The sequence below is a fragment of the Budorcas taxicolor genome, chromosome 2, assembly GCF_023091745.1.
Source record: "Budorcas taxicolor isolate Tak-1 chromosome 2, Takin1.1, whole genome shotgun sequence".
Classification (NCBI taxonomy): Eukaryota; Metazoa; Chordata; class Mammalia; order Artiodactyla; family Bovidae; genus Budorcas; species Budorcas taxicolor.
Window position 1 is genome coordinate 27370025 of NC_068911.1, and position 26087 is coordinate 27396111.

Below are 26087 nucleotides of genomic sequence, written 5' to 3' on the forward strand. Positions count from 1 at the left end.
CAGGCATGTTCCCAATATCCTTGAAGGTACTGAGGTGGAAGAACAGTAATCCACTAATGAATTGCGGCTCTATGGATGCTCAATTTTGCAAGACTAATTACCTTTTTTAAAGTAAGCCTGGTTTCAGAGCTTCCATACATGAAAATATCACCGAGCCTTACTCCCTAGTAGGGAAAGTAAGACTTCCAATTTTAAATACACTTGTCAAGTCAACCCATTAAAAAAACAAACAAACAAATGATGAAGAGCAGTTAAATCAATTCCTCTCCTACATAAATACCCATAGAAATGCTTATGAAACATCTTTTTCTTTTCTTTTTAACCTAAAGGCCTGCCCAAGAATGTACGTAGCAGTGCTCTTTGTAATGACCAAAAACTGGGATCTTCCCAATAAACAGAACAGATATGCAAATTGTGGTATGCTCCACAATGAGATATTATAGAGCCATGTAAACAGACAATTGCAAATACATAAAACAATGCCGCGGAGAAGGCAATGCCACCCCACTTCAGTACTCTTGCCTGGCAAATCCCATGGACGGAGGAGCCTGGTAGGCGGCAGTCCACGGAGTCGCTAAGAGTTGGACACGACTGAGTGTCCTCCCTTTCATTTTTCACTTTCATGCAAAGGAGCAGGAAATGGCAACCCACTCCAGTGCTCTTGCCTGGAGAATCCCAGGGACGGGGGAGCCTAGTGGGCTGCCGTCTATGGGGTCACACAGAGAGTCGGACACGACTGAAGCAACTTAGCAGCAGCAGCAGCAAAACAATGCAGATAGAGAGTCAGAAACTTTTTTGTAAAATGTCAGATAGTAAATCTTCTGGCCTTTGTTTAGTCTATTCAACTCTGCCATTTTAGGGGGCAAAAGCAGCCACAGTTGGTATGTAATAAATGGACATGATCAGGTTCCAATAAAGCTTTATTGATACACACTGACATTTAAATTTCAGTGCCTTTCTCATATCACAAAATATCTTTCTTTTGATTTTTTTCCCCCACGTATTTCAAAATGTGAAATCCATTCTTAGCTCACAAGCCTATGAAAACAGACAACAAACGGGCTGCATTTGGCCTACGGGCTATAGTCTGCCAACCACTGATGTGATCTCATAAAATGTAATCACAAATGATGTTCAGCAAAACAAACCAGGCAAAAGGGAGTGCAGACCACGTGATTCTATTTCTAAAAAGAAGCAAAAATAACTTATGGGGTCAGAAGTCATGACAAAGGTTACCCTTGGAGACGTAGGGATTAGAAGTGGAAATAAGAAGGACCCTGGGGAGGAGGGAGATGTAACGCTGTGGGCTCTGATCGGAGTCCTTGTTACTCAAATGTGGGCCCTTGGTTGAGCTGTACATTCACAATTTCTGCCCTTTTCTGTACGTATGTTCTATTTTAAGTGAAATTTAGCAAGTTGTTAAAATCAAGGCAGGACCATTTAACCAGCTTCAAAACCAGACATTTAAAGAGACCCACAGCCATCCAGTTAAATTAGCTACACATCTATCACCATGGTCAGATAGTGGCCAATGCTAGAGTATTTAAAAACATTTATTAAAAGCAGATTTAGATCACTTTCCCTCTAGCTGTTTCTGCATTTGCTTCCAGGGTGAGGTGCATTTCATGAGTTAAAGGATGGTGCGCCCATGGATCCCCATCAGGTCACTTCTGTCTGTATTTATGGGAAGCTATGATGTTAGCCCAATGACCAGCTCCTCCTAGTGTGGAAATCTGCCATCCATACTGTGAATGTAAATAGCATCTGGCAAAACATGTGGCCTTCAACCTGCAAAAGACCCCGCGCTGGACCCACACAAAGAAAAAAGGCCAGGTCTGGCTTCCATGTGATTCTGAGAGAATATGCAGTTAATTATTTTCCCTCGCGGTCAGCAGCTGAGTCTCACCAAAATCCATGCTTGTAATTACTGCTGTAATTATTATTTTAATACAGCTCAGCAACTTATCAAAATGTTACCCTGTAGGTGCTACCTCGCAGCCACAAGGATACAGGGTAGAGGCCACTACCCCACCCTGCTCTGCGTGAGAGGATGGCGGGCACCCTGGCGGGGGTCCTTCTACCACAGCCAGAGTGCCAGCTTCACCAGTGCTTAAGTCCACGGTCATTTTAATGCCCGTGCTCTCTTTAGAGACAGTGAGTCACGATCTGCATTTTACATCATGGTTTGAACTTGATGTGTCTCAGCAGTTCCATTCATGCAATGGGCAAACAGTGCTACCTTTTTGCAGAGGTATAGTGAAGAATTCCTCACCAGAATTGCTTTCTTAAAACATTTTGTGCAGTTTAAGCATGTGATCTGATACACAGGCTTCCCAGCTACACTGCCTGAGTTTAGATTCCAAGTCTACTGTCTACGACTCTGAGCAGTTCTGTGCCTCAGTTCCTCATCTGTGAATGGGAATAATATCGTAAGGCGGTTGGAATGATTAGATGAGATAATTCATGATATGCTGCTTAGCACAGTGCCTCGCACAAAGTATTTAATAGATAATAGTAGTAGTAGTAGTATTTTGAGAGTAATAAACAAATCCTAACAGCGGTCCTGCAAGAAACACACGTAAGTCAGGTAGACTGGTGGGAGCCGTGGCAAAATGGAAAGCAGGGTAACCCCACTCCCCTGCCCCCTAAAATTATTACCTCTTCGGGAAGAAAGGCCAGAATTTCAAAAATTTTAATAGCAACTTCAAATCAGATGTCTATTTGAAATCACTGATTTTAAAATGATGGAGAGTAATTTAACTTAAAAAAAAAAAAGAGAAAGCAAAGAGAAGAAAGCCAGCTCTATGCTGCTGCTGTTATTCCACCTGTAACTCAGATCCAACGCATAGGCCCCGGCTCCCTTCACCTGTTTTTTCCAGCAGCCACTTTTGTTGGGGTTTCTACCACCTGCTCGCTCTAATAAAGCATTTGTTTGTGCCCCGTGATCTTTTTTTTTTCACTCTAAAAGAAAGTCAAACAGCAGTCACCACTTGTCCTAAGAGGAGTTAATAATCATCCATGCCCATCTGCAAACAGGCCAGCTTTTATTTCATAAGAGCCACCCTGAGGTCATCTCCACCCTGTCCTCTGTCATCACCTCTTCTTCTAAACAAGAGGGAATCAGATATAGCAATTTGAAAACTATTCTTCAGCAGGACGACGAGAAAAAGCAGGTAAGGGGAGTATTTTACATGGGGGAATGGAATCCTCTGTAATGCCTGATGACAAGCAAACAGGGCTCTCTGTTTGTGCCTTTCCTAACAGCTGCCCCTTCTGAGCTGGGGATAAAAGAGAGAGAGGAAGAGAGACAATGAATAGGCTTTTATTTAAAAGAGAACATCTGCAAAGCATGGTCCTACATTAAAAAATAAATAGAAAACAGCCACCAGTCTGGGAAGAAGAAAAAAAAAAAGATGTCCCATTACATTTCTAATTAATAAAGCACCATTTCACAAGGAAAGAAGGAAAAGAGACAAGTTTTCCAGATCCCCAAAGAAAGGAGGCTTAATGAGGTAACCACTGTATGACTTGATCTATCTAATCTGGTTTTAATACTCCCCTTAAATAATGTATACATTAGCTCTCCATTACCAAAAACATTTGTTTATTTTATTAACGTTGAGTCTGGTTGAGTGCTAAGACTTTGGGAAATTACCATGCTGTCCTTGGGCTCTCTCTTTATTGCTTCCTCTCTTGCTCTTTATAAAATGATTAGTTGTCTCCATTGCCCTTTTGAATTGCTGTTCCAGTGCTGCGGTTCTGTTATCCTGGTTCTGAAGACAGAGTCTTGGTTCAGGGCTAAGTTAATGTACTCATTATGGGCCCGATTGGGGACCCATTCATCATGCCTAATTCATGTCCAACACACGGGGGACCAGAGTACAAAGAGTCAGTGTGAAGCAGAGGCCTAGCGCGAAGCCAAGAGACGCCAGGAAGGGTTCAGACTCGAGTCCAGAAGACAGGCCTGGGATGTTCCATAACTACAGGAGTGCTGCAGACAGTGACCCAGAACATCAGAGAGGGCCCACGACAGGGACGTCCACCTAAACAGACCCAGAGCACAGTTCCTCCCAACATCTAGCTTAAATCCTTTCCACTTGGACTTGAGAACAAAACAACACAGCTGTTTACCAGAAGTGCAGGGTATCTTCAAACTGGTTAAGCCAATGTTTACCAAACCTTGGTCATTCCATTGCCCCCATCAATCATACCTCTAAATTGGGGTCAGGATTAGCATTAGCACAATATGCTTAGGTACTATAATTTAGGTGTTTTCAACATGTCAGCCAACATTTTTACTTAAATGTCACTTGACCTGCATGCTAGGCAGTAAGGGCCCTGACATGACCATTTTGCTTGACTGGCTCTAGTTCCCTATTTTCCCTAATATACATTTAAAGATATATACAGCCATGTCAAGTGTCAAAAACCCTCACCAAGAAGCAAGGGCTGAGTGCATTTGGGAGGTCACAGGTGCCCTGCTTCTTGGTCTGGGTGGGGGCTGTTGTTGTTATTGTTGTTCTATCCCTAGTCCTGTCTGACTCTGTGTCATCCCATGGACTGTAGCACTCCAGGCTTCCCTGTCCATCACCACCTCCCAGAGCTTGCTCAAACTCATGTCCATTGAGTTGGTGATAGCTGCCATCCAACCATCTCATCCTCTGTCGTCCCCTTCTCCTGCCTTCTATCTTTCCCAGCATCAGGGTCCTTTCCAATGAGTTGGTTCTTTGCATTAGATGGCCAAGGTACTGGAGCTTCAGTTTCAGCCTTGGTCCTTCCAGTGAATATTCAGGGTTGATTTCCTTTAAGACTGACTGGTTGGATCTCCCTGCTGTCCAAGGGACTGTAAAGAGTCTTTCCCAGCACCACAGTTCAAAAGCATCAGTTCTTTGGTGCTCAGCCTTCTTTACAGTCCAACTCTCACATCCATACATGACTACTGGAAAAACCAGTTTTGACTAGATGAACCTTTGTCGGCAAAGTGATATCTCTGCTTTAACTGGTGAAGGTTACTGAGTGTATTCACTACATGAAAATTCATCAAGCTGTACATTTAGAATAATGTGTACTTTTGTGTATATACATTTTGGTTAAAAAACATTTAAAAATATAGGCAAAAGTTAGGAAATAAATGTTGCACACCTATGAATACAAACTCTTTATTAAAAGCTACTATAATAGAGACTGTGTGCCCACAAAGCACCTTCAATCATACATGAATCAGAATCCACATGCATACTACATTTGGGATTCCTGGGGTCAGTCTAGAGCTATTCTAGCAAAAGATATCCATCCAAAATAAGTCCTCAAGCGAAACTAAATAAAATGAATCAACTGCATCGTGAATAAATCTTCACACATGGCCTCGTATCTTCTCTCAGCACTCGAACTGTAAGCCACTGTATTTGGAACAACTTGATATTTTTAAAGATGTGTGTGTTTGGGGGTCATTCTGCCTCTAGACCATAAACCCCATGAGAGCAGGCACAGCTGACTTTCCCCTCATACTTTGTAGAGTGCACACAGCAGGCGCCAAGCACTACCTGTTGAATTAATGGACAGATGGGAAACCTCTGATGGATTTTACTCACTCATTCTCTCTTGCTCCACCAGGGATTACACAGTGATAGCCAACTAGTCTGACTGCTCACACATTCTTCTGTTCAAGGCTGAAGACAGGAGCACCGCCTTACATTCATGCAGGGTTTCTGAGCCTCAATACACTTTCTCATCTATTTATCAAATCGCATCCTCAAAACCCAGTCTAGGGAAGGGCAGGGTTTATTAGCATCATCTGGCAGAAATGCCAAAAAAGACACAAAGAGGTGAAAGTCAGGGTTTGCCCCTTGACAGAGTCGGCACTTGAGCTAAGACACTCCAGGATATTACACTGTTCTACCCCCTCGTCCAGCCCCCAGGCCAGCTCTCTGACAACTCACAACATCCCAACACGTGTTGTTGGGGGAGGAGGGCACAAGGTGGTGAGGAGCACAGAGAAGTGAAGGCAGATGATTCAAAACAGGGCATGACCTACACCCCCCGCAAAAGGGAAGCCGGCTGACCAAACGGTAGAATGCATGGCTCTATTCCTGTGGCGGACACTTCTTTCACCATGTCTTAATGCCTAACACGCATAAGAATTTGCATATTCTGGGAGTACAGTAACGGCAGGGAGAGAAGGAAGGAAACGTCCATCACACAGGGGAAGGTAAACGCAATCGAGATGAAGTGCTATGAATAAGCCACATGCGGATCACTGTAAAGAACCACAGACACTTATTTTTAGCTCAGCACAGTGAACACAGACATCTTCCAGGCAGAGGCTGCAAACTTCTCAGCCAAAAGGGCCGAGTCAGGCGTCACAGGTGAAGGAAGAGATATTGGGTGGGGGGTGTCTCAGGAACCTGGAGGATCCCAGGAAGCCCATTCTGACTTGGCCAGTGAACAACAGGAAAGAATGTGGCCCCGGGCTGTCAGATCTCGACTTTTTAAGGCATTCCAAACGACCACATTGTCTTCTATCCTAACCCTTACACTTCGGTGCATTTTTTATTTTAAGACAGTGGGGGTTAAATAAAACCTACCCACGGGCTACAAGCATGAGGGCCCATCTTGCAAGCATCCCTCATGGTGAGGCTACATCGGGGACGGTGGGAGCAGGGACCATGAGCCGGGAGGCGGTGCCCTATCACCATGCCTTTCCAGCTAGGAAAGTCCCTGCATCACAGACAAGGAAACCCTGCCCCAGAGAGGCGAAGGGACGTGTGCATGACACACTGATCCTCCGTCCTAACACTGCATGACACGCCTCCCAGGCCCTGCAACTTGCAGCAACCTGCACTCCCCACAAACCTTACCTCTGCGTTCATCTCTGGGCTCCCTATTCAACCAGAAGAAAATGAGCTTGAACTCCACAGATGGGACAGGCCAGCCTCAAGTCTGGCAGTTTTGGGGCGGGTATTAGGAGACTTGAGGGCTTTCAGGCTCCTGAAACACACTATTCCTGGCTCCCATCTAATGGAGGACACCTTTCTCTTGTGTCCCAAAGAAGCCACTGTACAGTGAACTGGGCTAGGACCAGAGGGGAACCTCTCTGTTGACAGGCCGTGGTTCCAACCCTTGCCAGCTGGACTGGCCCTCCAGGAGGGCAGGGGCACAACTGCCCTATTTCACAAAGGCAGTCTCAGTGCTCGGCATTGTTGGAGCGGAGGGTGGGTGGAAGGGTGGGCTTGTCGATGGATGCGCGCATGCATGCATGCAAATAGGGAAAGGAGAGAAGTGAGAGAGGGCAGGTGTGAAGAACAAGGGACTTACTGACTCTGAACTGGGTAGAGACCTTTGGAACAAAGGAACTCAACCTTTGGAGTCACCACCAACCTTCAATTCCTAGTCTGGCTGCCTCTCAGCTCTTTAACTTTCATACAACTCGTTGCTTTGCTTTCCTTATTTGTAATCAGAGATGAAACAGAGATGAGACTAGTGGTCCATAACTTGCAGGACAGGGATTCAATAAGATCGTGTCTTCTCAGTATCTCCACAGCGTCAAGAGCAAGGCAAACATTCAATAAACAGAAGTCCTCCTCGTCATCAGGATCACAGTTACGATGTCTGTACCCCTTGGGTAGGGGATGTCTGCATCAATTTTTCTGCCCCATGAGCTCAACTTGTTTGGGCTTAAACCACGTGATGCGTGGCCAAGGATTACAGCAAAGGATCCCCTGGGGGGAGAAACGCTTGTCATTAACATCCCTGGACACATCAGCCTGGATGAGACGCTGAGATAAGCCAGCAGTCACCTGCCTGGGACAAACCAGGGCTGAGACAGAACAGAATGACAGAACTCGATCAGTATCTGCGGGCAAACGGACAGTTCCTGTTGCAGGCGGAAGGAAGGAAGTGCCCGAAAGACAGTCGGACTGCGTGTTCCTGGTGACACCTCCAGCTTCATCCAGGCTCCTGGGGGCAAGTCATGGGTGAGCAGAGAGGCAGGAGGCCCGCTGACCATGAATGAAAGGCTGTCCCTCTGGCCAAGGAAGCCTGTGTAGCACCCTCTTCCCCTCCTCCCCTGGCAGGGGGAGCTGAATTCAAAACACCTTCTTCCACCAACTCCACTTCCAGCAGTTCAGGTTCAATTATTCCCTAGTGTGCACGATGCATATTTCACTAACGGGTGATACCTTCTTTTTCTGGACCATAAAATCCTGTCCTTGGGACTGGGCAAATTGTGACTGAATCAATTACCTATGTGCCTCCTTAAATGAAGTCTGCGGTTCCAAGGTTGGGGACCTTCACAAGATGCTTAGAAGAGGGAGGCTGTGGAATAGAATGATTGAGAGTACAGACTGCCGGGGTTCAAATCCCAGCTCTGCCATTGGTACTGTGACCCTTGGGAAAACTGTTTTAAGCTCCCCACATCTCAGTTTCCTCACTGTAGTGTGAGGTTTAAATGAGCTAATATTTGTGAAACACCTCAAACAGGGCCTGGTTCTATTAAGTATCATGACTGTTGGCTGTTGAAACGTAATAGTACATTCCTTGAAGAAATAAAATACATAAGAACTAAAACAATTGCTGGTAAGCCATAACTGCTACAGAAGCATCACTGCTATTATTATGATTACCCTCCTGAAAGGGAAAGTGGCAGTCACCCAGCTGTGTCCCATTCTTTGCCACCCCATGGACTGTAGCTTGCCATGTTCCTCTGGCCATAGGATTTCCCTATGAATACTGGAGTGAGTTGCCATTCCATTCTCCAGGGGGATCTCCCTGACCCAGGGAGCGAACCTCAGCCTCCTGCTCTGCAGGCAGATTCTTTACTGTCTGAGCCACCAGGGAAGCCCTTCTACCTGATCTCATTATTCAGGGGCCTGATTCAAGAAAAACTGCGTATCTGCTCGTTTTCTAGGGCTGGCACATTTTTATGAATCTGCAACAAGGAAGGTGATATGAAGATTTTCAGCAATGACCCAGCTGCATATAGGGTTTTTCAAAGACCTCTACAGACAAGGCACTCTGAAATCTGGACATTGAGTGGAATGAGGCAGTCTTAGGTCTGGATTCCAGTTCCGCTGCTCCTCAGCACAATCTTAGCGGGCAAGCTGCTTTTCCACTCTGAGCCCCATTTTTCCTATCAAGTAGGGGTCGCAAAGAGTCGGACACGACTGAGCGACTGAATTGAACTGAGGGACAGTAACAGTTCTATCCCACAGAGTTGAGATGATTCATTGAGACAGTGAGATAACACCTGCAGAGCCCTCATTATCCCCACCATGTAACTGGTACCCAGTTCAGTTCAGTAGCTCAGTTGTGTCTGACTCTTTGCAACCCCATGGACTGCAGCATGCCAGGCTTCCCTGTCAATCACCAACTCCTGGAGCTTGCTCAAACTCACGTCCAGCATGTTGGTGATGCCATCCAACCATCTCATCCTCTGTTGTCCCCTTCTCCTCCTGCCTTCAATCTTTCCCTGTATCAGGGTCTCTTCTGAGTCAGTTCTTCACATCAAGTGGCCAAAGTATTGGAGTTTCAGCTTCAGCATCAGTCCTTCCAATGAATATTCAGGACTGATTTCCTTTAGGATTGACTGGTTGGATCTCCTTGCAGTCCGAGGGCCTCTCAAGAGTCTCCTCCCAACACCACAGTTCAAAAGCACCAATTCTTCAGCACTCAGCTTTTCTTTTAGACCAACTCTCACACGCACACATGACTACTGGAAAACCATAGCTTTGACTAGACAGATTTTTGTTGGCAAAGTAATGTCTCTGCTTCTTAATATGCTATCTAGGTTGGTTATAGCTTTTCTTCCAAGGAGCAAGCGTCTTTTAATTTCATGGGTTCAGTCACCATCTGCAGTGATTTTGGAGCCCAAGAAAATAAAGTCTCTTACTATTTCCATTGTTTCCCCATCTAGTTGCCATGAAGTGATGGGACCATATGCCACGATCTTAGTTTTCTGAATGTTGAGTTTTAAGCCAACTCTTTTACTTTCTTCTTTCCCTTTCATCAAGAGGCTCTTTAGTTCTTCTTCACTTTCTTCCATAAGGGTGGTGTCATCTGCATATCTGAGGTTACTGATATTTCTCCCAGCAATCTTGATTCCAGTTAGTGCTTCTTCCAGCCCGGCATTTTGCATGATGTACTCTGCATAGAAGTTAAATAAGCAGGGTGACAATATTCAGCCTTGACGTCCTCCTTTCCCAAATTGGAACCAGTCTGTTGTTCCATGTCTGGTTCTAACTATTGCTTCTTGACCTGCATACAGGTTTCTCAGGAGGCAGGTCAGGTGGTCTGGTATTCCCATCTCTTTCAGAATTTTCAACAGTTTGTTGTGATCCACACTGTCAAAGGCTTTGGCATAGTCAATAAAGCAGAAGTAGATGTTTTTCTGGAACTCTCTTGCTTTTCCTATGATCCAATGGATGTTGGCAATTTGACCTCTGGTTCCTCTGCCTTTTCTAAATCCAGCTTGAACATCTGGAAGCTCTCCGTTCACATACTGTTGAAGACTGTACCCAGAAAACTGGTGATTTCTAGCCAGGAGACTGTAGTCTCAATTTTGTATGCAACCCTTTCCTTCATCTTGAATTACTGTGTGTGTCTGAGCAATTAACATCATGATGTGAAACACCCAAAGGATGCCTGGCATACAGTTGTCACTCCATAAATGTTAGTACTCCTGTCTCTCCCACATTCCATCCTGCTCCAAGGCTGACACACAGAGGAGTTGGACGCATTCTACTGCCTTGGATTACACTCAAACCCTACTTGGCTTGGAAAAATGAGTAATTGCAAAAATTTGCTTATTTTCAAACATATGAAGAGTTTCTTTTTAAGAATAATGGCTCACATTTGAGCATTTATTATGTGCCAGGCACAAACTGGCTCACACGTCTTATTACATTTCATCCTCACATAACCCCATGAGGTGGCCCCGATTTTCAGAGGGATGAAGTTAGAATAACTTGCCCAAGATCCCAGGGATGGCCCAGAACCAAGCCAGGATCTGAACCTGGCAGGAGTGGACCCAAGGGCAATTAACGAGGCCTTTGTCCCCTGAGTATCCCTCCCTGTGGCTCAAATGGGAAAGAATCTGCCTTCAATGCTAGAGACCTGGGTTCAGTCCCTGGGTCGGAAGATCCCGTGGAGAAGGGAATGGCAGCCCACTCCAGTATTCTTACCTGGAGAATCCCAAGGACAGAGAAGTCTGGCAGGCTACAATCCATGGGGTCACAAACAGTCAGACAGGACTTAGCAACCAACGCCTTTCTGTCTCTCGTACCAGGGCCTGGCACAGGTTTCCTGTGACTTTTCGCCTGCTCCCACAGCCCTTCCTTTGAGCTTGGGTTTTATGAGGTTGAGTTTGTATTCACTTTTTCATTTTCCTCAAAGCATTTTCTCTTTGGTTCTGGTAGATAGGGATTGCAAGCAATAGAAGTGGGAGATGCAAATGAAAAAAATGGAGGATTTATCATAAGTGACAAGTCTTAGGGCGGTGTTGACCAAGCTAGAGACCAGGCAGTCCAATTATGACGGCACCGTGCATTTTCCTCTTTTTGCATGTAGATTTATGGCCCCATTGATCATAAATAGCTCTGGGTGGGAGGACAGACACTTGCTTAAGGATATGTTGTTTCTGGGGAAATACACACACACACACACATACACAATGATGTCAGATATCTGCTCGAGATCAAAATAATTTCCTTTTCTATTAACAGGATGGATCAAAGTTGGACAATCCCCAGCAAAAAGGAACTTACAGTTTGGCTTCCTATTTGCAAAACAGCAAGCATCTGTCACTCAACCTTCTGGAAGGTTAAAATAAAAAGAGTTGATGAACTAGAGAGAATGTCTAAAGTGTAAAAATACTGGAAGGAAAGTGAGTGTAAATATTACATATATATGCATATAATAATTTCTACCTTTATTTGTCTATTTTATTTAACATTTTTCAGGATATGATTAAGCAGATGGCAGCATTTGCATCAAGATAAATATTGTTCAGTGATGCATATTTCTGTATACAAAGTGTAATGCACTGCTCAAGCAAAATAAAACTCCATTGAGAGTGAGAAAAACGAACCATCAATAAACTACCCTCTGTTCTCTCTGGTCTCAAAACATTTGGATAGAAAGAAAAGCTACGCCTCTGAGGCTGTTAGAACCAGAGGCGATCTGGATACAGTGAACCAATTTTTCAAAGTCACTGCCAATGTCTGAAAAAGTCCTGAGTTATCTGAGTAATGTGAAGTATGAGGAATTTCTGCCGAAAAATCAACATTTCAAAGGGGTCAGACAACACAGAAAGACCATTCTACTTTAAGTGTATGTACGTGTGTGTGCCTGTGCCTGTGTGTGTGTGTGTGTGTGTGTCTGTGTCTGTGTGTCAGGACAATAAAAAAAGTAGGTTTCTTAAATGAAACTTACTGAGTAATAGTTTATCTAAGGACTCAAGCAATAATGTGAGGACTTCAGAGGATCACTGGAGGCAAGGGGAAAGAAAATAAACATTCATTACATTAACACACAGCTTCTTTCATTCTCCCCCAAATTGATTCAGAACCTGTAGTGTGATCTTTCTGACACTCCCCTCGACGTTTTCACTCCCTTTATAAGTGAGCCCATCTGTTTCTTACATTCTGAGATGACAGTAAAACCCAGAGCGTACTGGAGACCCGGTGAAGGAATGAGTGCCACAGCCAGGGAACTCAGCTGCCATCCGCCCAACAACTCTAATCTGTAAGAGCTTTGGGAGAGGCTGAGAGGCAAAGCCTGCAAATCTTTCAGGGAAATGCCCGTCTTGCCACCATCCGCAAGCTCTCTGGCTCTGTCTGCTTGAGAAACTGGGTGTTTCTTCTTGGCATCTCAAAATGCACCAAAACGACAATCAGGCCCTTCCCCAAACAGAAAAAGTACAAATGCAGAAGCTCTGGAAAGGTGAGCACAAGGAAGCAGCGAAGTCTGGTTTAGAAAATAACCTGAACACAGTGTCGGCTTGACACTCTTTGAGACATACCCACCACCACCACTACCACCAGTGCTGTCTCTGCATCCAAAAGCACAACTGCCCACCCCACCCTCTTCAGAGCACAGAGCTGAAACATCATCTCCCGAGCATGCGCCTCACCAGCTCTGTAAAGTCACGGGGAATTTTTTTAAGTCTCACTCCCCAATCTCCCTCCGAGGCATCATGCACCAGCAGCCTCCATGGGGTCTGCAAACAGACCGCATGGTCTGAGGGCCTCAGTGGCCTACCCAAACGGCCTGGTCCTCTCCTCCTAGGCTGCAATCTAAGCTCAGGCAAAGCCAGACTTTGGGAACAGCCTGCCCCCTTCTGGTCTCCTTGAGCTCCATGGAAGGGCAGGGGCTGGGTGGGCACAGCTACAGAAGGATGGGCCCCCGGCTCCACCCTGCAGGTCTGCGCTGTGATTACAGGATCTGATAGGGCACGGGGGTAGACATCATCGGGGAAGGGAAGAGCAAGGACACAGACGAACAGATTAAATATCCAGTACAAATCCAGGCGAGACGGCAGTGAACAACTGCATGGTAGACAGCCACAAACAAGGGGGGAGGACAGAAAAAAGGGGCATAACAAATACAGATGTGTCTGTATTGGAATGAACTGAGACCCTGGGAGGTGTGTGCAGGGGGACAGTCACTGAACTTGCAGATGAGAGCAGAGTTGCAGAAAAGCAAAGCACCTCAGCTGCTGGAACCGGCATCCCAACAGGAATAGAAAAGGAAAAGAGGCATGCTCCTTCCTACCTTCCCAACTGCTAACCTCAGCACCGCCCAGCTGGAGGATGAGAGAGGAAGACACAGAACTGCACACCCAGAGAGCAGATGTGGATGTAGGACCCCAAATGTCAGAGACCCAGGGAGGAATCAGCCAACCAGGCTTGCTTCCCTCCCTCTACTTGTTTCAACAGGTGGTATGTGCATGGGGAAAAGCGCCTCCTGAAGCGCATCTGGACCCCAGATGCAAAGGATACAGTTAGCACCACAATTCCATGGCTATCCTACATGTTCCCACACTGGGCTAGCAGTGCCTGTCCTGAACCTCCTCTCACCCCACCTCCCCGTAGGGCTCCGACTCCAGAAAGAACTTCTAATTGCATTTCTGCCCAAACACATCACTATCCACTCCTGGAGTTCAAAGGCAGTGTCTGAGAGTACCCTTTGCTACAAATAAGAGGCATTCTGAACATTCTGGTTCCCCACCGGGACTCTCACCCCATCCTCCTCCCCCGGAATGAGGAAAAGACTTCTCCCTGCTACCCACACAGACCAGCCAGCAACGTGAAATGCCATCGCATCACGCCTTGGGCTGGCTCAGCCCACAGACACAAAGAACTGCACTCTGGCAAAGAAGGGTGCCTCTCTGCCTCCAAAGTTTGGCAGATCAAAGGGCATCATGCTGTGTCTGAAGGCAGCCTTCAGTGAAGGCTCCCAAAGTGACAGGTGACAGAGACATGCATTCAGTGCCTAAGAGCCTGAAATTACCCCCTGGTGTCTAATGTCCCCGAGGGTTGGGAGAAGCTCCATGCGCAAGCGGCAGAGATGAAGATACAGACACATCATGAAGATACAGACACATCCGTAAGCTTGAAGACAGACACGCCCACAGGGTGCTGAGACCCTGGCTCAAAGTTGGGGACTCTGACCTCTCCTGTGTGCTCTGAGTTCAGAGGGCTAAGCAAGGTGGGCCAAAGAAGGTGCAAAAGGCCTCCCGGGAGAGGTCGGGGGCAGGGTAGAAGACACCCAGATGGCCCCAGAAGATCTGCGGAAGGAACAGTTTCAGAGCCTGGATTGTTCACACCCAAGGAGGGCAAAGTAAACCCACAGAAGCCTAAGTTGAGGTGCTGTGATCTGATACACAGCTGGTGACAGGAATGAGCCACACACGAAGACAGAGAGCTGGACACAAACGCCTAGGAGAAGGGGCCATGCCCTGATACTGGAGACAGGGCACCAGGAGAGAGCAAGGTTAGACATGGACAAGGGAGAGAGGAGTCTCAGGCATCCAGGGACGCAAAACAGGAGACTCAAAGTAAGACCGGGCACTGGAGACAGAGTCTTGACTCCGGGCCACGGGTGAGGACCTGGGACACTGATCCCAGACCCCTCTCAGGCCAGGCAAAGACAACGAGGCAGCAGACGGAGGACTGAGTGGTGTGCACGCAGCTAGGCAAACACCAGAGATGCGCTGAGCACCACCGCCGGAACAGCGGCTGCGGATCCCGGCACGGTCTAGGCGCTCAGACCCGGGGCGAGGCAGCAACACCCACAAGCACAGAGCAAGTCGGGGCGCCCAGCTAGAGTGACGGGGACAGGCACCCAGCCAGGCTCCGGTAACCCCCAAAAGCGCCTCCTCTGGAGATAACTTCCCCAGACCCCCAGGGGGCAGTCCTCAGACTAGGGATGGGGCAGGGACCCAGGCCCGGCTTCCAGGGGAAAGAGATGTGGGGTCAGCAGGCTTGGGGAGTCCCGATCTGAGGAGCGGGGTTCAAGGGCTGGGGGGCGGGGAGCGTGGGGTCCGGCCGCCAGCCCTCCGGTTTCCCTCCCTCCATCGCTCCCTCCAGGACGCGAGCCGAAAGGGCATCTTACCAGCGCCCGCGCGGCCAGTGACCCTCGGCTGGCCGGCTGCTGTGCGCGGGGTGCTCCGGGGCCGCCTCCCCGCGCCCGCGCCGGGGGCCCCCGTCCTCCTCCGCCGCCACCACCGTCTCCTCCTCGGGCTGCAGCCGGCTCGGCGGGCAGGTCCCGGCGCTCGCGGCGCGGGGCCGGGGCCGGGGGCGGCTGCTCCGCACCGCCGGCCGCTGCGCCCCCGCGGCGCTCCCCTGCCCCGGAGTCGAGGCTGCTGAAATTCCACACGACCAGCGTCTGCAGCAGCAGCACGGTGAGCGCCGCGAGCAGCGCCGAGTGCGAGCGCCGGGCCAGCCTCCGGGCGCACGGCGCCGCCACCATCTTCGGAGCGCGGCGGGCGAGCGGGGCGCGGGGACCCGGGGCGCTCCGGGCCGCCCCCGCGCTCCCCGCGGCTCCCGCGGCCGCCGCCGCCGCCGCCGCCTGGGCTCCCGCTCGGGCCGCCGCCGCCGCCTCGGCTCGCCGCTGCTCCTCCGCCGCCGCCGCCGCCGCCGCCGCCGCCGCCGCCGCCGCCGCCTCCACCGCCGCGGCGCGGAGTTTTCAGACGGGCAGGGACCCGGACGTCACCAGGAGGAGGGGAAGGCGGGGAGGCGGGGAGCCGGAGGCCGCGGAGGGGGGCGGCGGGTGCGCGCGCTCGGGCGGGGCGCGCGGGGAGGGCGGGGGCCTCGGCCTCGGGGCTCGCCCGCCCCGCAGCCCCTGCCCCGGGCCGGGGGGCGCGGGGGCTGCGGGCACCGGGCCGGGGGCGACCTGGGCCTGGGCGGAGAGGGGCGGGCCTGGGGGCGGGGCGAGGGAGGGGAAAGCAGGAGGGAGAGGAAGGGGGCGGCGGCGAGCAGAGAGGGCCCCGGGTCCCGCGGACCCCGGCGGGAGTGGGTGGGGGGAAGGGGGACAGTCCCCGCCCGCGGCAGAGGAGACGAGGCCGGAGGCGTGAAAGGAAGAGGGAGCTTGGGGTGAGGGCGGGCCCGCTCAGAGGTCGGGAGGCTCGGGGGTCCTGAGATCCAGCCTTCCATGTGGGAAGCAAGCACGAAACAGCTGAGTGGAGCGAGCTCCCCGCCCGGAGTTTGCGGTCCAGGCGTCTTCTCTGGGCAGAGACTGCTTGGCAGGTGGAGACGCGAAAAACGTGTCAGGAGTGTCTGAGCCAGGGAAAGGGCTCACGCGGCCGATCCCTGGATCCCTAGCTTGAAGGGGAGGGGAGGAGGCTACACTGGAGTGTGCGTGACTCCTGAATCACACCCCGTCCCCTAGTGCCAAAGATGTGCTAAGTGCTTCACTGAGTCACTCCTCTGATCCTTAAGGACCAACAAGCCAGGAGACTTCGAAACCCAGTTGGCAAACAAGTGCTTTCCTGGGGAGAGAGAGACTCCGTGGAGTTCCTCAACCCTTAGGCTGCAAGCCCCAAAGGCTTGTCCCTGCCTTCCACCAGGTCCTTCTCATCCACCCTGAAGCTCGCCTTCCTGACTGACTGCCCAAGACTCACCTCCTGAGAGAACAAGTGGGTCTTACCTCGCAAAGTCAAGTTCTTTCCCATCAAGGCTGGACTGTCCCGGTGACCTTGAGCCAAGAACTCCTCCCTGGGCCTGAGCGTCCTCCTCTGTCAATGAGGGTTTAGGCTCACAGATCCCAGTGGACTCAAGTTTCATCGTCAGCCATCTCTGACTCAGTCTTTCCAGTCTTTCCCTCCGGTGTCCTCTTGCCCAGCAGCCCTGAGCACGTGGTGAGTGCATAGTAGGAGTGGGTGTCCCAGATAAGACTCAGCACTATCCAAAAACCATAGCAGATCAAACCCCCAGCTTGTGAATTGGGGACTCAGGGTGAAGGCTTTGCATCTTATCCACTGTGTTCTTCTACCTGATCCTAACTTTAAAGGGAAGAAAGTGAAAGAATAATGAGGAGGCAGGGAAGAGATTGTTTCACTTGCTCAACAACAGTCTGTGCACATCAAGGCAAAGTGCAGGAATCCAAAGGTGAGTGAGGCTTAACCTCCCCTTCAGCAAGCCTGGAGTCTCGAGGAGCCAGTTGTGCATGTTGGTCACTAACTAACAGTGAGGTCAGTGTTGCTTTGGAGACGTGCACGAAGTGCTCTGGGTTCATGAGCGTGCAGTGGGGGTGGCCACTGAGAAGGTGCTTTCTGGATCCATGTAACAAGCCAACCCATTTCCCTGAACTGGCATCGTAAAATGCCAACTAGGGAGATCTAAACTCCAGACGAGGCTCAGCTTTCAGACTATCCAAGCCTGGCTGGGCATGTGGCCAAGCATAGAGGCCGCCCCCTTGGACTCAGCCCATCTAACCAGGAGTGAGATAGAACGGAGGCAAAAGTCTTGGCCATCTATTTATCACCTGGGACTATTTTGGTTACAAGTAATACAACATTTATTATGTCTTTAAAAATAGAGTTTACTGCATCATATAACCAAATGTTCCAGAGAAAAGGCATCAGGTGAGGTTTGATCCAGCAACTCAGAACTATGTCCTGGGACTGCTTTTCTTTCCGTCTCTCCTCTCTGCCTTTCATGAGGCCAGCTTCATCCTGAGTTTCTCTCTTCATGTCACAGCCTGGCATCAGTTGCTCAGACTAATTGTATCTTTTGTTCATTTCTAGCCCAAGAGAAGGAAGGTCAGGATTTCCCAGCATTCTCCTCAAAGGTCCACATATTCTTTCTGATTGAGCCAGCTTCGGGTCACAGGTCACCCCTAAACCAAGCACTGTGGCCAGAAAGATAGAATGTGCTCATCAGCTTGGCCAAGGTCCCATACACCTCCTCTGGCACTGGGGCAAAGCCAGCTTCCCTCCACCCACCCTATAGAATCTATAGGGATCAAGGTCTTACGGGAAGGTGGGAATAGGTGCAGGGAAGGTTGCTTCTACTCTATGAAGTCACTGTGATGCTTACCTGACTTGGACAGGCCACTCCTTTCCCAGGACTTCAGTTTCTTTAAAGCCAAATGAAGAATTCAATGAGATGGTCCCCAAGATCATCATGTCGTGTCCCCAGAACTCCTGCTTAGTATCTAAAGAGAGCTTCCCAGCCCAGCCGGGACTGCCCTGGAGACACTTGACATCCCTGCCCTCTAGCCCATCTTTGCTTCAATGGTTCTGCTGTGTTTCTTCTCTAGGCAGCAGTGATGTTATCTGCTTCCTCCACGTGGCACAGTTTAACCAAAGGACTGTTTAACCACAGTCCTTTGGGGCCCACACTCTTGTTCAGCTCTCTCGAGAGCCACAGGCTGGAGTGAGGTTAAGAATCCAGCCCCCTGGGTCCCTGGAGAAAGAGAGAGTTGTTTATCTCAACGCATAAAATACCGCCCCAAAAAGAGGTTTAAAAGCTCTGGCAGGTTATGGATGCCATAAACAGCTTACGTGAGGTTTTCAGGATGAAAAATCACCTGAGATAGAGGGAATGGGAAAGCGGGATCCTAGGGACTATTTTCCTGTCCTGAGACAGATCAAGACAGCAGTACCTCAAGCATCTTTGTGGGGCCCAGGTAATGCCTAAGCGTCTGGCAGCAGCAGACTTTCACAACAGCAGCAAGTTTCTTGAGAATTTTAAAAGCTCATTCAGTCATTCAACACAGATGTATTGGACCCTGTTATGTGCTAGGCATCATGCTGGGCAAGTGTGATATAGAAATGCGGAAGATTCCCTAAGGAATTTTTCTTTTTAAGTATGCTTCCTACGCTTGCATTAACTGAGAGCCAGAGCTCTGAAGACGTTCTAGCTGATTTGTGGGATACCTTTCCCTGCCCCATCCCTGAATCTTGTTTTATCACCACTTTTCAGTGAGGGGAGAGTAAATCAGTGAATCAGTAGTTCTGAGATCCTGGTTTTCCCAGCACGAGGCTAGGGGATCAGACGGAAACCGGCGGGGCAGAGTCGGGGGAGTCTTTACCCTCAAGGAGCTGTCAAACAGATTGCCAGCTGGGCCGCTTTTCAACTGAGACTTTCGGCATCAGTTGTTTTGCTTCTTTATGCCTCAGTTTTTCATCTGTAAAATGGGTGCATCTGTGTTCAGTCAGTCCTGTCCAACTCTTTGCAATCACATGGACTGTAGTCTACCAGGTTCCTCTGTCCATTGAATTTTCCAGGCAAGAATGCTGGAGTGGGTTGCCATGTCCTACTCCAGGGGATCTTCCCAACCCAGGGATCAAATGTGAGTCTCCTGCATTGGCAGGTGGATTCTTTGCCACTACACTACCTGGGAAGCTCTGTGAAATGGATGGGGTGGGATGATAATAGGGCTTTGCTCATAGATTTCTTATAGGGATTAAATGAGATAACGCATATAAAGATTTTTTTCTATAGAGATTGGCACACAGTAAGTGCTCATTAAAGGTAAGATATTATTCATTTCCTTTGTAACAGTAGGGCAGTGTCTAAAGATATCAGAGGGAAAAAAGAGTAGTCAGGGAAAGCAGCCTGGAAGAAGTGGCACTCAACCTAGTCCTTGATTTGCATGGAGGATTGCCAAGCACCCCAAGGTTAGGGAACTGGTCTCATTCATCTCTGCTGTTTCTGGCACTTTCCATAATGCAGGGTAGAGTCAACTTTGGTTGAACAATGAACACCAATAACAGACATGCTGCTGCAATGAGCCTGGGATGTTCCTCCAGCAGCAAGACAGCTGCTGCGAGGAGCCTGATACCTGAAGTTCACAGACCTCATCACAGCAACTTTTTAGCTGTATGAGTTTAAACAAGTTGTTTAGTGTTACCAAGCCTCAGCATTTCCATTTGTAAAAGGTGAAGAAGACTAATATCCATGTCTTAAGGCTACTGGGTGGCGCAGTGGTAAAGAATCTGGCTGGATTGCAGGAGACACAGGAGACTCGGGTTTCATCCCTAGGTAAGGAAGATCCCCTGGAGAAGGAAATGGAAACCCACTCCAGTATTGTTGCCTGGGAAATCCTATGGACAGAGGAGCCTGGCGCCCTATGGTCCAAGTGTTGCAAAGAGTTGGACATGACTAAGCACACACACACAAAGGCTACTAGAGGGCAGAGGCAGTGGAGTGGCATAATACATTCCCTATAAGATATTGGTACTGACCACTGGCAGAATTGAAGGAATGTTAGCAGGCTGGTCTATAAAGGAGATGCCCTCCCTTTCTCTCCAGTAGTTCTGACGGAAGGCACCTGAGACTGGGGATTGACATGCCTTCTTCTAAATCTAAATAAACTTCAGCTGAATAATAAATAAAGTCAAATACATAATTTTTATTTTTTTGAAATCTCAATCATGTCCCTGTTTCTTTTTGGTTTATTGCAGAGTTTATTTTGTTTACCCAAACTCTACAAATTGACTCTGACTTTGCTCTTAAAAAATTTAAAACCTCCCCTTAGGTTTCACTTCTGCTTCAGACAGAAATCATAAACAAGGGTCACCTGTTCCTGAATGTCAGTTAGAGAGTTATGCATGAAACATCCATCCATTGTCCTGCCCCCAAGAATTCCTGACTCTCCAACAAGCACGTGCAAGCGCCAGGGTTCCTGGGCACGTAGAGGTCAGAAGAGCCAGGATGCTGAAATCCCCTGCCCCAGGGCTCCCCAAAACACATGAGGACATGGACACCCATCACCCTCAACCCCACCCAAGAGAAGGAAACGGCCTCTGATCAGACCACAGGCTGACGCAGGTGACATGCCCCGCTAGACGCCCAGCTGTGCTTCTGAAACCTGCGGCTTTTCCGGAGAACCGTCTGCCCACTGTATCAGCAGAGGGAGCTCTAGGTAGCAAATAACATTCCTCTGACAGTGTGTAATACTTGCCTGCAGATAAGATCTGCAGGAGACAACTAGAATAAGTGGGGGTCCTAACTGGGTCTGGCATCTGTCCCGTGTAGAAGAAGATCCCACCGATTTGCCAGGGTAGCATAGGGGTCGGGGTGGGGGGGTTGGTCAGGACTGGAGAGTGGTCTGAGAGAGGAAGAGACACCAGCTAAGGAAAGGATGCGTGACAATCAGCCACCACCACCACTGCTTAGGGGATTATCTGACCTTGTTCTGTACCAGCCCTTTTCTCCACGCCCAGTCTTCTCACAGCCTTTGTTCAATACTATGCTGGGAAGGATTGAGGGCAGGAGGAGAAGGGGATGACAGAGGATGAGATGGCTGGATGGCATCACGGACTCGATGGACGTGAATCTGAGTGAACTCCAGGAGTTGGTGATGGACAGGGAGGCCTGGCGTGCTGAGATTCTTGGGGTCGCGAAGAGTCGGACACGACTGAGCGACTGAAATGAACTGAACTGAACTGAGCCTCTCATTTATGTGATGGTTGAAAAGGGTCCAAGTCTCAAACTAGCTTGGTAGACTTTTTCTCTTCAAAATAAGCGTATACTATGTGTATTGCATGCGTGCTAAGTTGCTTCAGTTACATCTGCTTCTTTGCTACCCCTCAGACTATGACCCTCCAGGCTCCTCTGTCCGTGGATTCTCCAGACAACAGTACTGAAGTGGGTTTCCTTTTCCTCTCCATTATTGTGTGTATTAGTGGTGCACGATCTGGTCCCTGGGGCTATAGGCTTAGAACTGTGGGAGGACAGCAGTGATGACAGTGGATGATGATATGATGACTGTGATGGTGAGAGTTAAACGTTTACGGAGCACTTATCATATGCCAAGCCCTGTACGGAGAGTGTTAACAGTAGTAATCACCAAATATTTATCAAGAACCTATGATACCCAGGATGGTGCTCATGCAGGGGGCGTTGAATAAAACATGGAAGGTCCCTGCCCTCCTGGAGACTGCATTCTAAATTCTATGATTATACATGCAACCAAGATGAGCAAATAAATATGTGAACAAGTACTATCAGAGAGTAAAGAGTGAAGAAAAGTGTAAGGGGCTATCTATTAGAATGACCAGGATAGGGCAAGTTTCAACAGGCTGGTCAAGAGGACCTCACTGACAGGGTTCCACCGGAGTGTTTCAAGAACTATCTCATGAAATCCAGCTTTTAGGGAATCTGATTTCTTTAAAGCTCCCTCATCTGTCGACTGAATAAGTAAAGGTTAGATCTGTTTTTATCAAATGTGTATATATGCTCTTGTAACGTGTAAGTGAAAAATGCTACCTAATTCATGGAAGTTCTTTTGTCGTTTTGGATTTTTTCAAACAATGATTAGTGAAAACTCGACAATTTTCCTGGGTATGATGAGAATATAGAATGAGTTAGCAAAAAGGCCATTAATAAAGTAAAAAGTTAAAGGGATACCATCTTACAAAAAAAAAAAAAAAAGGTTAGAAGACCACTCATTTGAAAAGACCCTGATGCTGGGAAAGATTGAAGGCAGGAGGAGAAATGGACAACCGAGGATGAGATAGTTGGATGGCATCACCAACTCGATGGACAGGAGTTTGAATAAGCTCTGGGAGTTGGTGATGGACAGGGAGGCCTGGCGTGCTGCAGTCCACACGGTTGCAAAGAGTCAGACACGACTGAGCGACTGAACTGAACTGGTGTATTTTATCTCAAACATTTTCTTGTCCAAATTCGCTTTTGTTTTATCAACTTTACCCCTCTCAGAAGTTCAGTGTGTTGCCAGTGTTTCTGTCTAGTCCGTGTGTCTTTAAGTTGTAGCTTCAGCCTTGTACCCCAAACTCATTTCCATCTTGTTTGCAGCCTCTGTTTTTCACCCTCATCTCAATTCACCTTGTACCTGTTGTTATTCCTTAGTGTAGCTCAAGTCCCTTTTGCTTGTATACCTCAGGAATCCATTTCAAAAAGACTCAAGGGAAAAGTGGATATGCTTCAGTCTGCAAGCTGCCTGACAAATACCTGTTCTTTTCTTCTTGTTTGATAAAAAGTCCTGATTTATTTAGGGTGATGATATGCCCAAGCAGAAAACAATGGTCCCCAACTTTCCTTGTAGTTTGAGGTGATCAAAGAAAGAGCAATAGATGTCTTTGTGGAGCTTCCAAGATATCCTTTGGGAGAGGGTGCTAAATCAGTTAGTGAGTGCCCTCTAATCCCTTGCTATTTCCATTCTTTCTGGAATGTAGAAACAATAGCTGGAACTCCAGCAGCTATGTTAGGACCATGAGGATAGAAGTCATTACTCAGAAGTAACGAGCCAGAAGGAGAGAATCAGCCTAGGTCCCTGATGCCTTTGTGATCTACTGCATATGGCCCACCCTTGCTCCTTGTTTCAGACCTGAGAATGAACACTCAGGTGGTTGAAGCCACGCAAACTGGGCTTCTGTTTCTACAGTTGGTACACTGAGATATGGGATGGAATCGAACAACCTAACTGAAAGAAGGTTACGGATAAAGCTATGCCTTGGGAAGAAGCTGGAACCAGAGATGTGAACACACAGGTCTGTCTGAACATCTGTCTCTGCTCCTCTTTGAAAGCTTGAGTAGTTCTCTCTCAGGGCGAAGTGATGCCCTCCATGTTTAAGAAACACAGCTGCCCTGCTCTTGGGTGTCACGTCCCACAGCCGTCATAAAGGGACAGGTTCTCCTCTACAACCATGCGCCTCAGGTGGGCCCTTGAGGCTGCTCTGTCCCTCCATGTATTGCTAGTCCAGTAACTCTCCCATGCCCTTCAGTCTCTGATACCCCCTCTCTCCCTCGCCTGCCTGAGGACCTGCTTCGTGGGTCACTGAAGAAGGAGAAAGCAAGCAGAAAAGGGTTCCCACAAGCTCCTTCTGCCTCATTTCCACACTCCCCTGCCTGTGCTTCGACAAAAGGTATTTTTTATTGGGGTATAATTGCTTTATAATGTTGTGTTAGTTTCTGTTATACAATGAAGTAAATCAACTATATGTATATATTTAACCCTCCCTCTTGGGTCTCCATTCCGCCCCCCTCATCACTCCCATCGGGGTCATCAGAGCACTGAGCTGACCTCCCGCAGGTCCCCATAGCTATCTGTTTCACACGTGGCAGTGTATATATGTCAATCCTAATTTCCCAATTCATCCCACCTTCCCCTCCCCTCCACGTCCACATGCTATTCTCTACATCTTCATTCCTATTCCTGCGCTGCAAATAGGTTCATCTGTACCTTTCTTTTTTAAGACTTCACATATATGCATAAATATGCAATGTTTGTTTTTCTCTTTCTGACTCACTGCCTTCTGTATGACAGACTCTAGGTCCCTCCACATCTCTACCAATGACCCAATTTCGTTGCTCTTTATGGCTGAGTAATATCCCTTTGCACAGATGTGCTGCGTCCTCTCTATCCGTTCATCTGTCAGTGGACATCTAGGTTGCTCCCATGTCCTGGCTATTGTAAAGAGTGCTGCAATGAACACTGGGGTACATAATTCAAAAAGACACATACCTCAGTGTTCATTGCATCCGCCATGTTTTGGTGGACATGCTAGCCAGGCTCCTGGCTAGCCCACTCTCATTTGCCCACGAGATGCCCCTGTTTCTCTTGGTTTTTGGACATCACTCCACCACGTCCCTCTCTCGCCTCCCCACTCTCTAGAGTAGCATGCTTTTCAGGATTCAAACTTACTGCTACTTCTCTGGTCAAAACCAAAGTCCTCTCTTGGTCCTGCTTTCTCGTGTTTCTCTTCCCTTTGCAGCAGAAGTCCTCAGAAGAGTTACCTAACTCCCTGTCTCCAGTACGCACTTCCCTACTTTCTCCTAAACAAGGTTCTTGCTCCCTGTCCTCCCCCTGGGCTTCACACACACAATGAAACTGCTCTCAAGCCCATCATCTCTCACCTTGAGCAGCAGCTCCCCTCCCTGTCGCTCACGCTCCTCCGTTACCCTGGCTTCCTTGCTGTCTCTGAAACACACCAGTCAGGCCTTTCTCATGACACTGCCCTGGTTATTCATTCGGTATAGAAAATTCTTCACCAGTTACAACCCTGCAGAGGATCTCTGCACACCTCCCTCCTTCACCCTGTTCAAGCTTGTGCACCCATGTCAGCTCATTTATGCCTTTCTTGACTATCCTAGTGAAACTGCAGTCAACACTCCTAATCACCTTTACTGTAGCACTGATTTCCTTTTGTATAAAAATCATTTATGGAACCTCCCTCGTGGTCCAGTGGCTAAGACTCCAGGCTCCCAGTGCAGGGGGCCCAGGTTCAATCCCTGGTCAGGGAACTAGACCCCCCACCTGCTACAACTAAGAGTTCACATACCGCAGTAAGACCAGGCACAACCAGATAAATAAATAACTATTATTTTATAAAAAAGAAAAAATCATTTATTACAGTTTTTGCTTTATGACCATCTCACCCCATAGATTATAAGCCCCATGAGGGCAGGTAGAATCAGTTTTATTCACTACTCTACTTCCAGCACTAAATCCTTGGCACATAGTAGGTGTTGAACTATATTTTAGATAGATCAATGAATTAATCACATTTTTAGACATAATCCAAAAACATCTCAACAAGGGTGCTGAGTCCTGGATTGAGCCTGGCACTAGCTGGGACCCACTGGATTTAGTTCCAAGAGTAGTAGTATAATGAGGAGATC

General features: G+C 48.4%; 1 protein-coding gene across 1 annotated transcript in view; it reads right to left on the reverse strand.

Moving 5' to 3' along the window:
* Positions 1–15966, reverse strand: part of XYLT1 (xylosyltransferase 1) — a 347669-nt gene extending 331703 nt beyond the window's left edge. The window contains exon 1 of the mRNA XM_052635619.1: positions 15610–15966. Within this exon, the coding sequence (XP_052491579.1) occupies positions 15610–15966 (357 nt within the window). The remainder of the gene's footprint in view (positions 1–15609) is intronic.
* Between the last annotated feature and the right edge of the window lie 10121 nt (positions 15967–26087).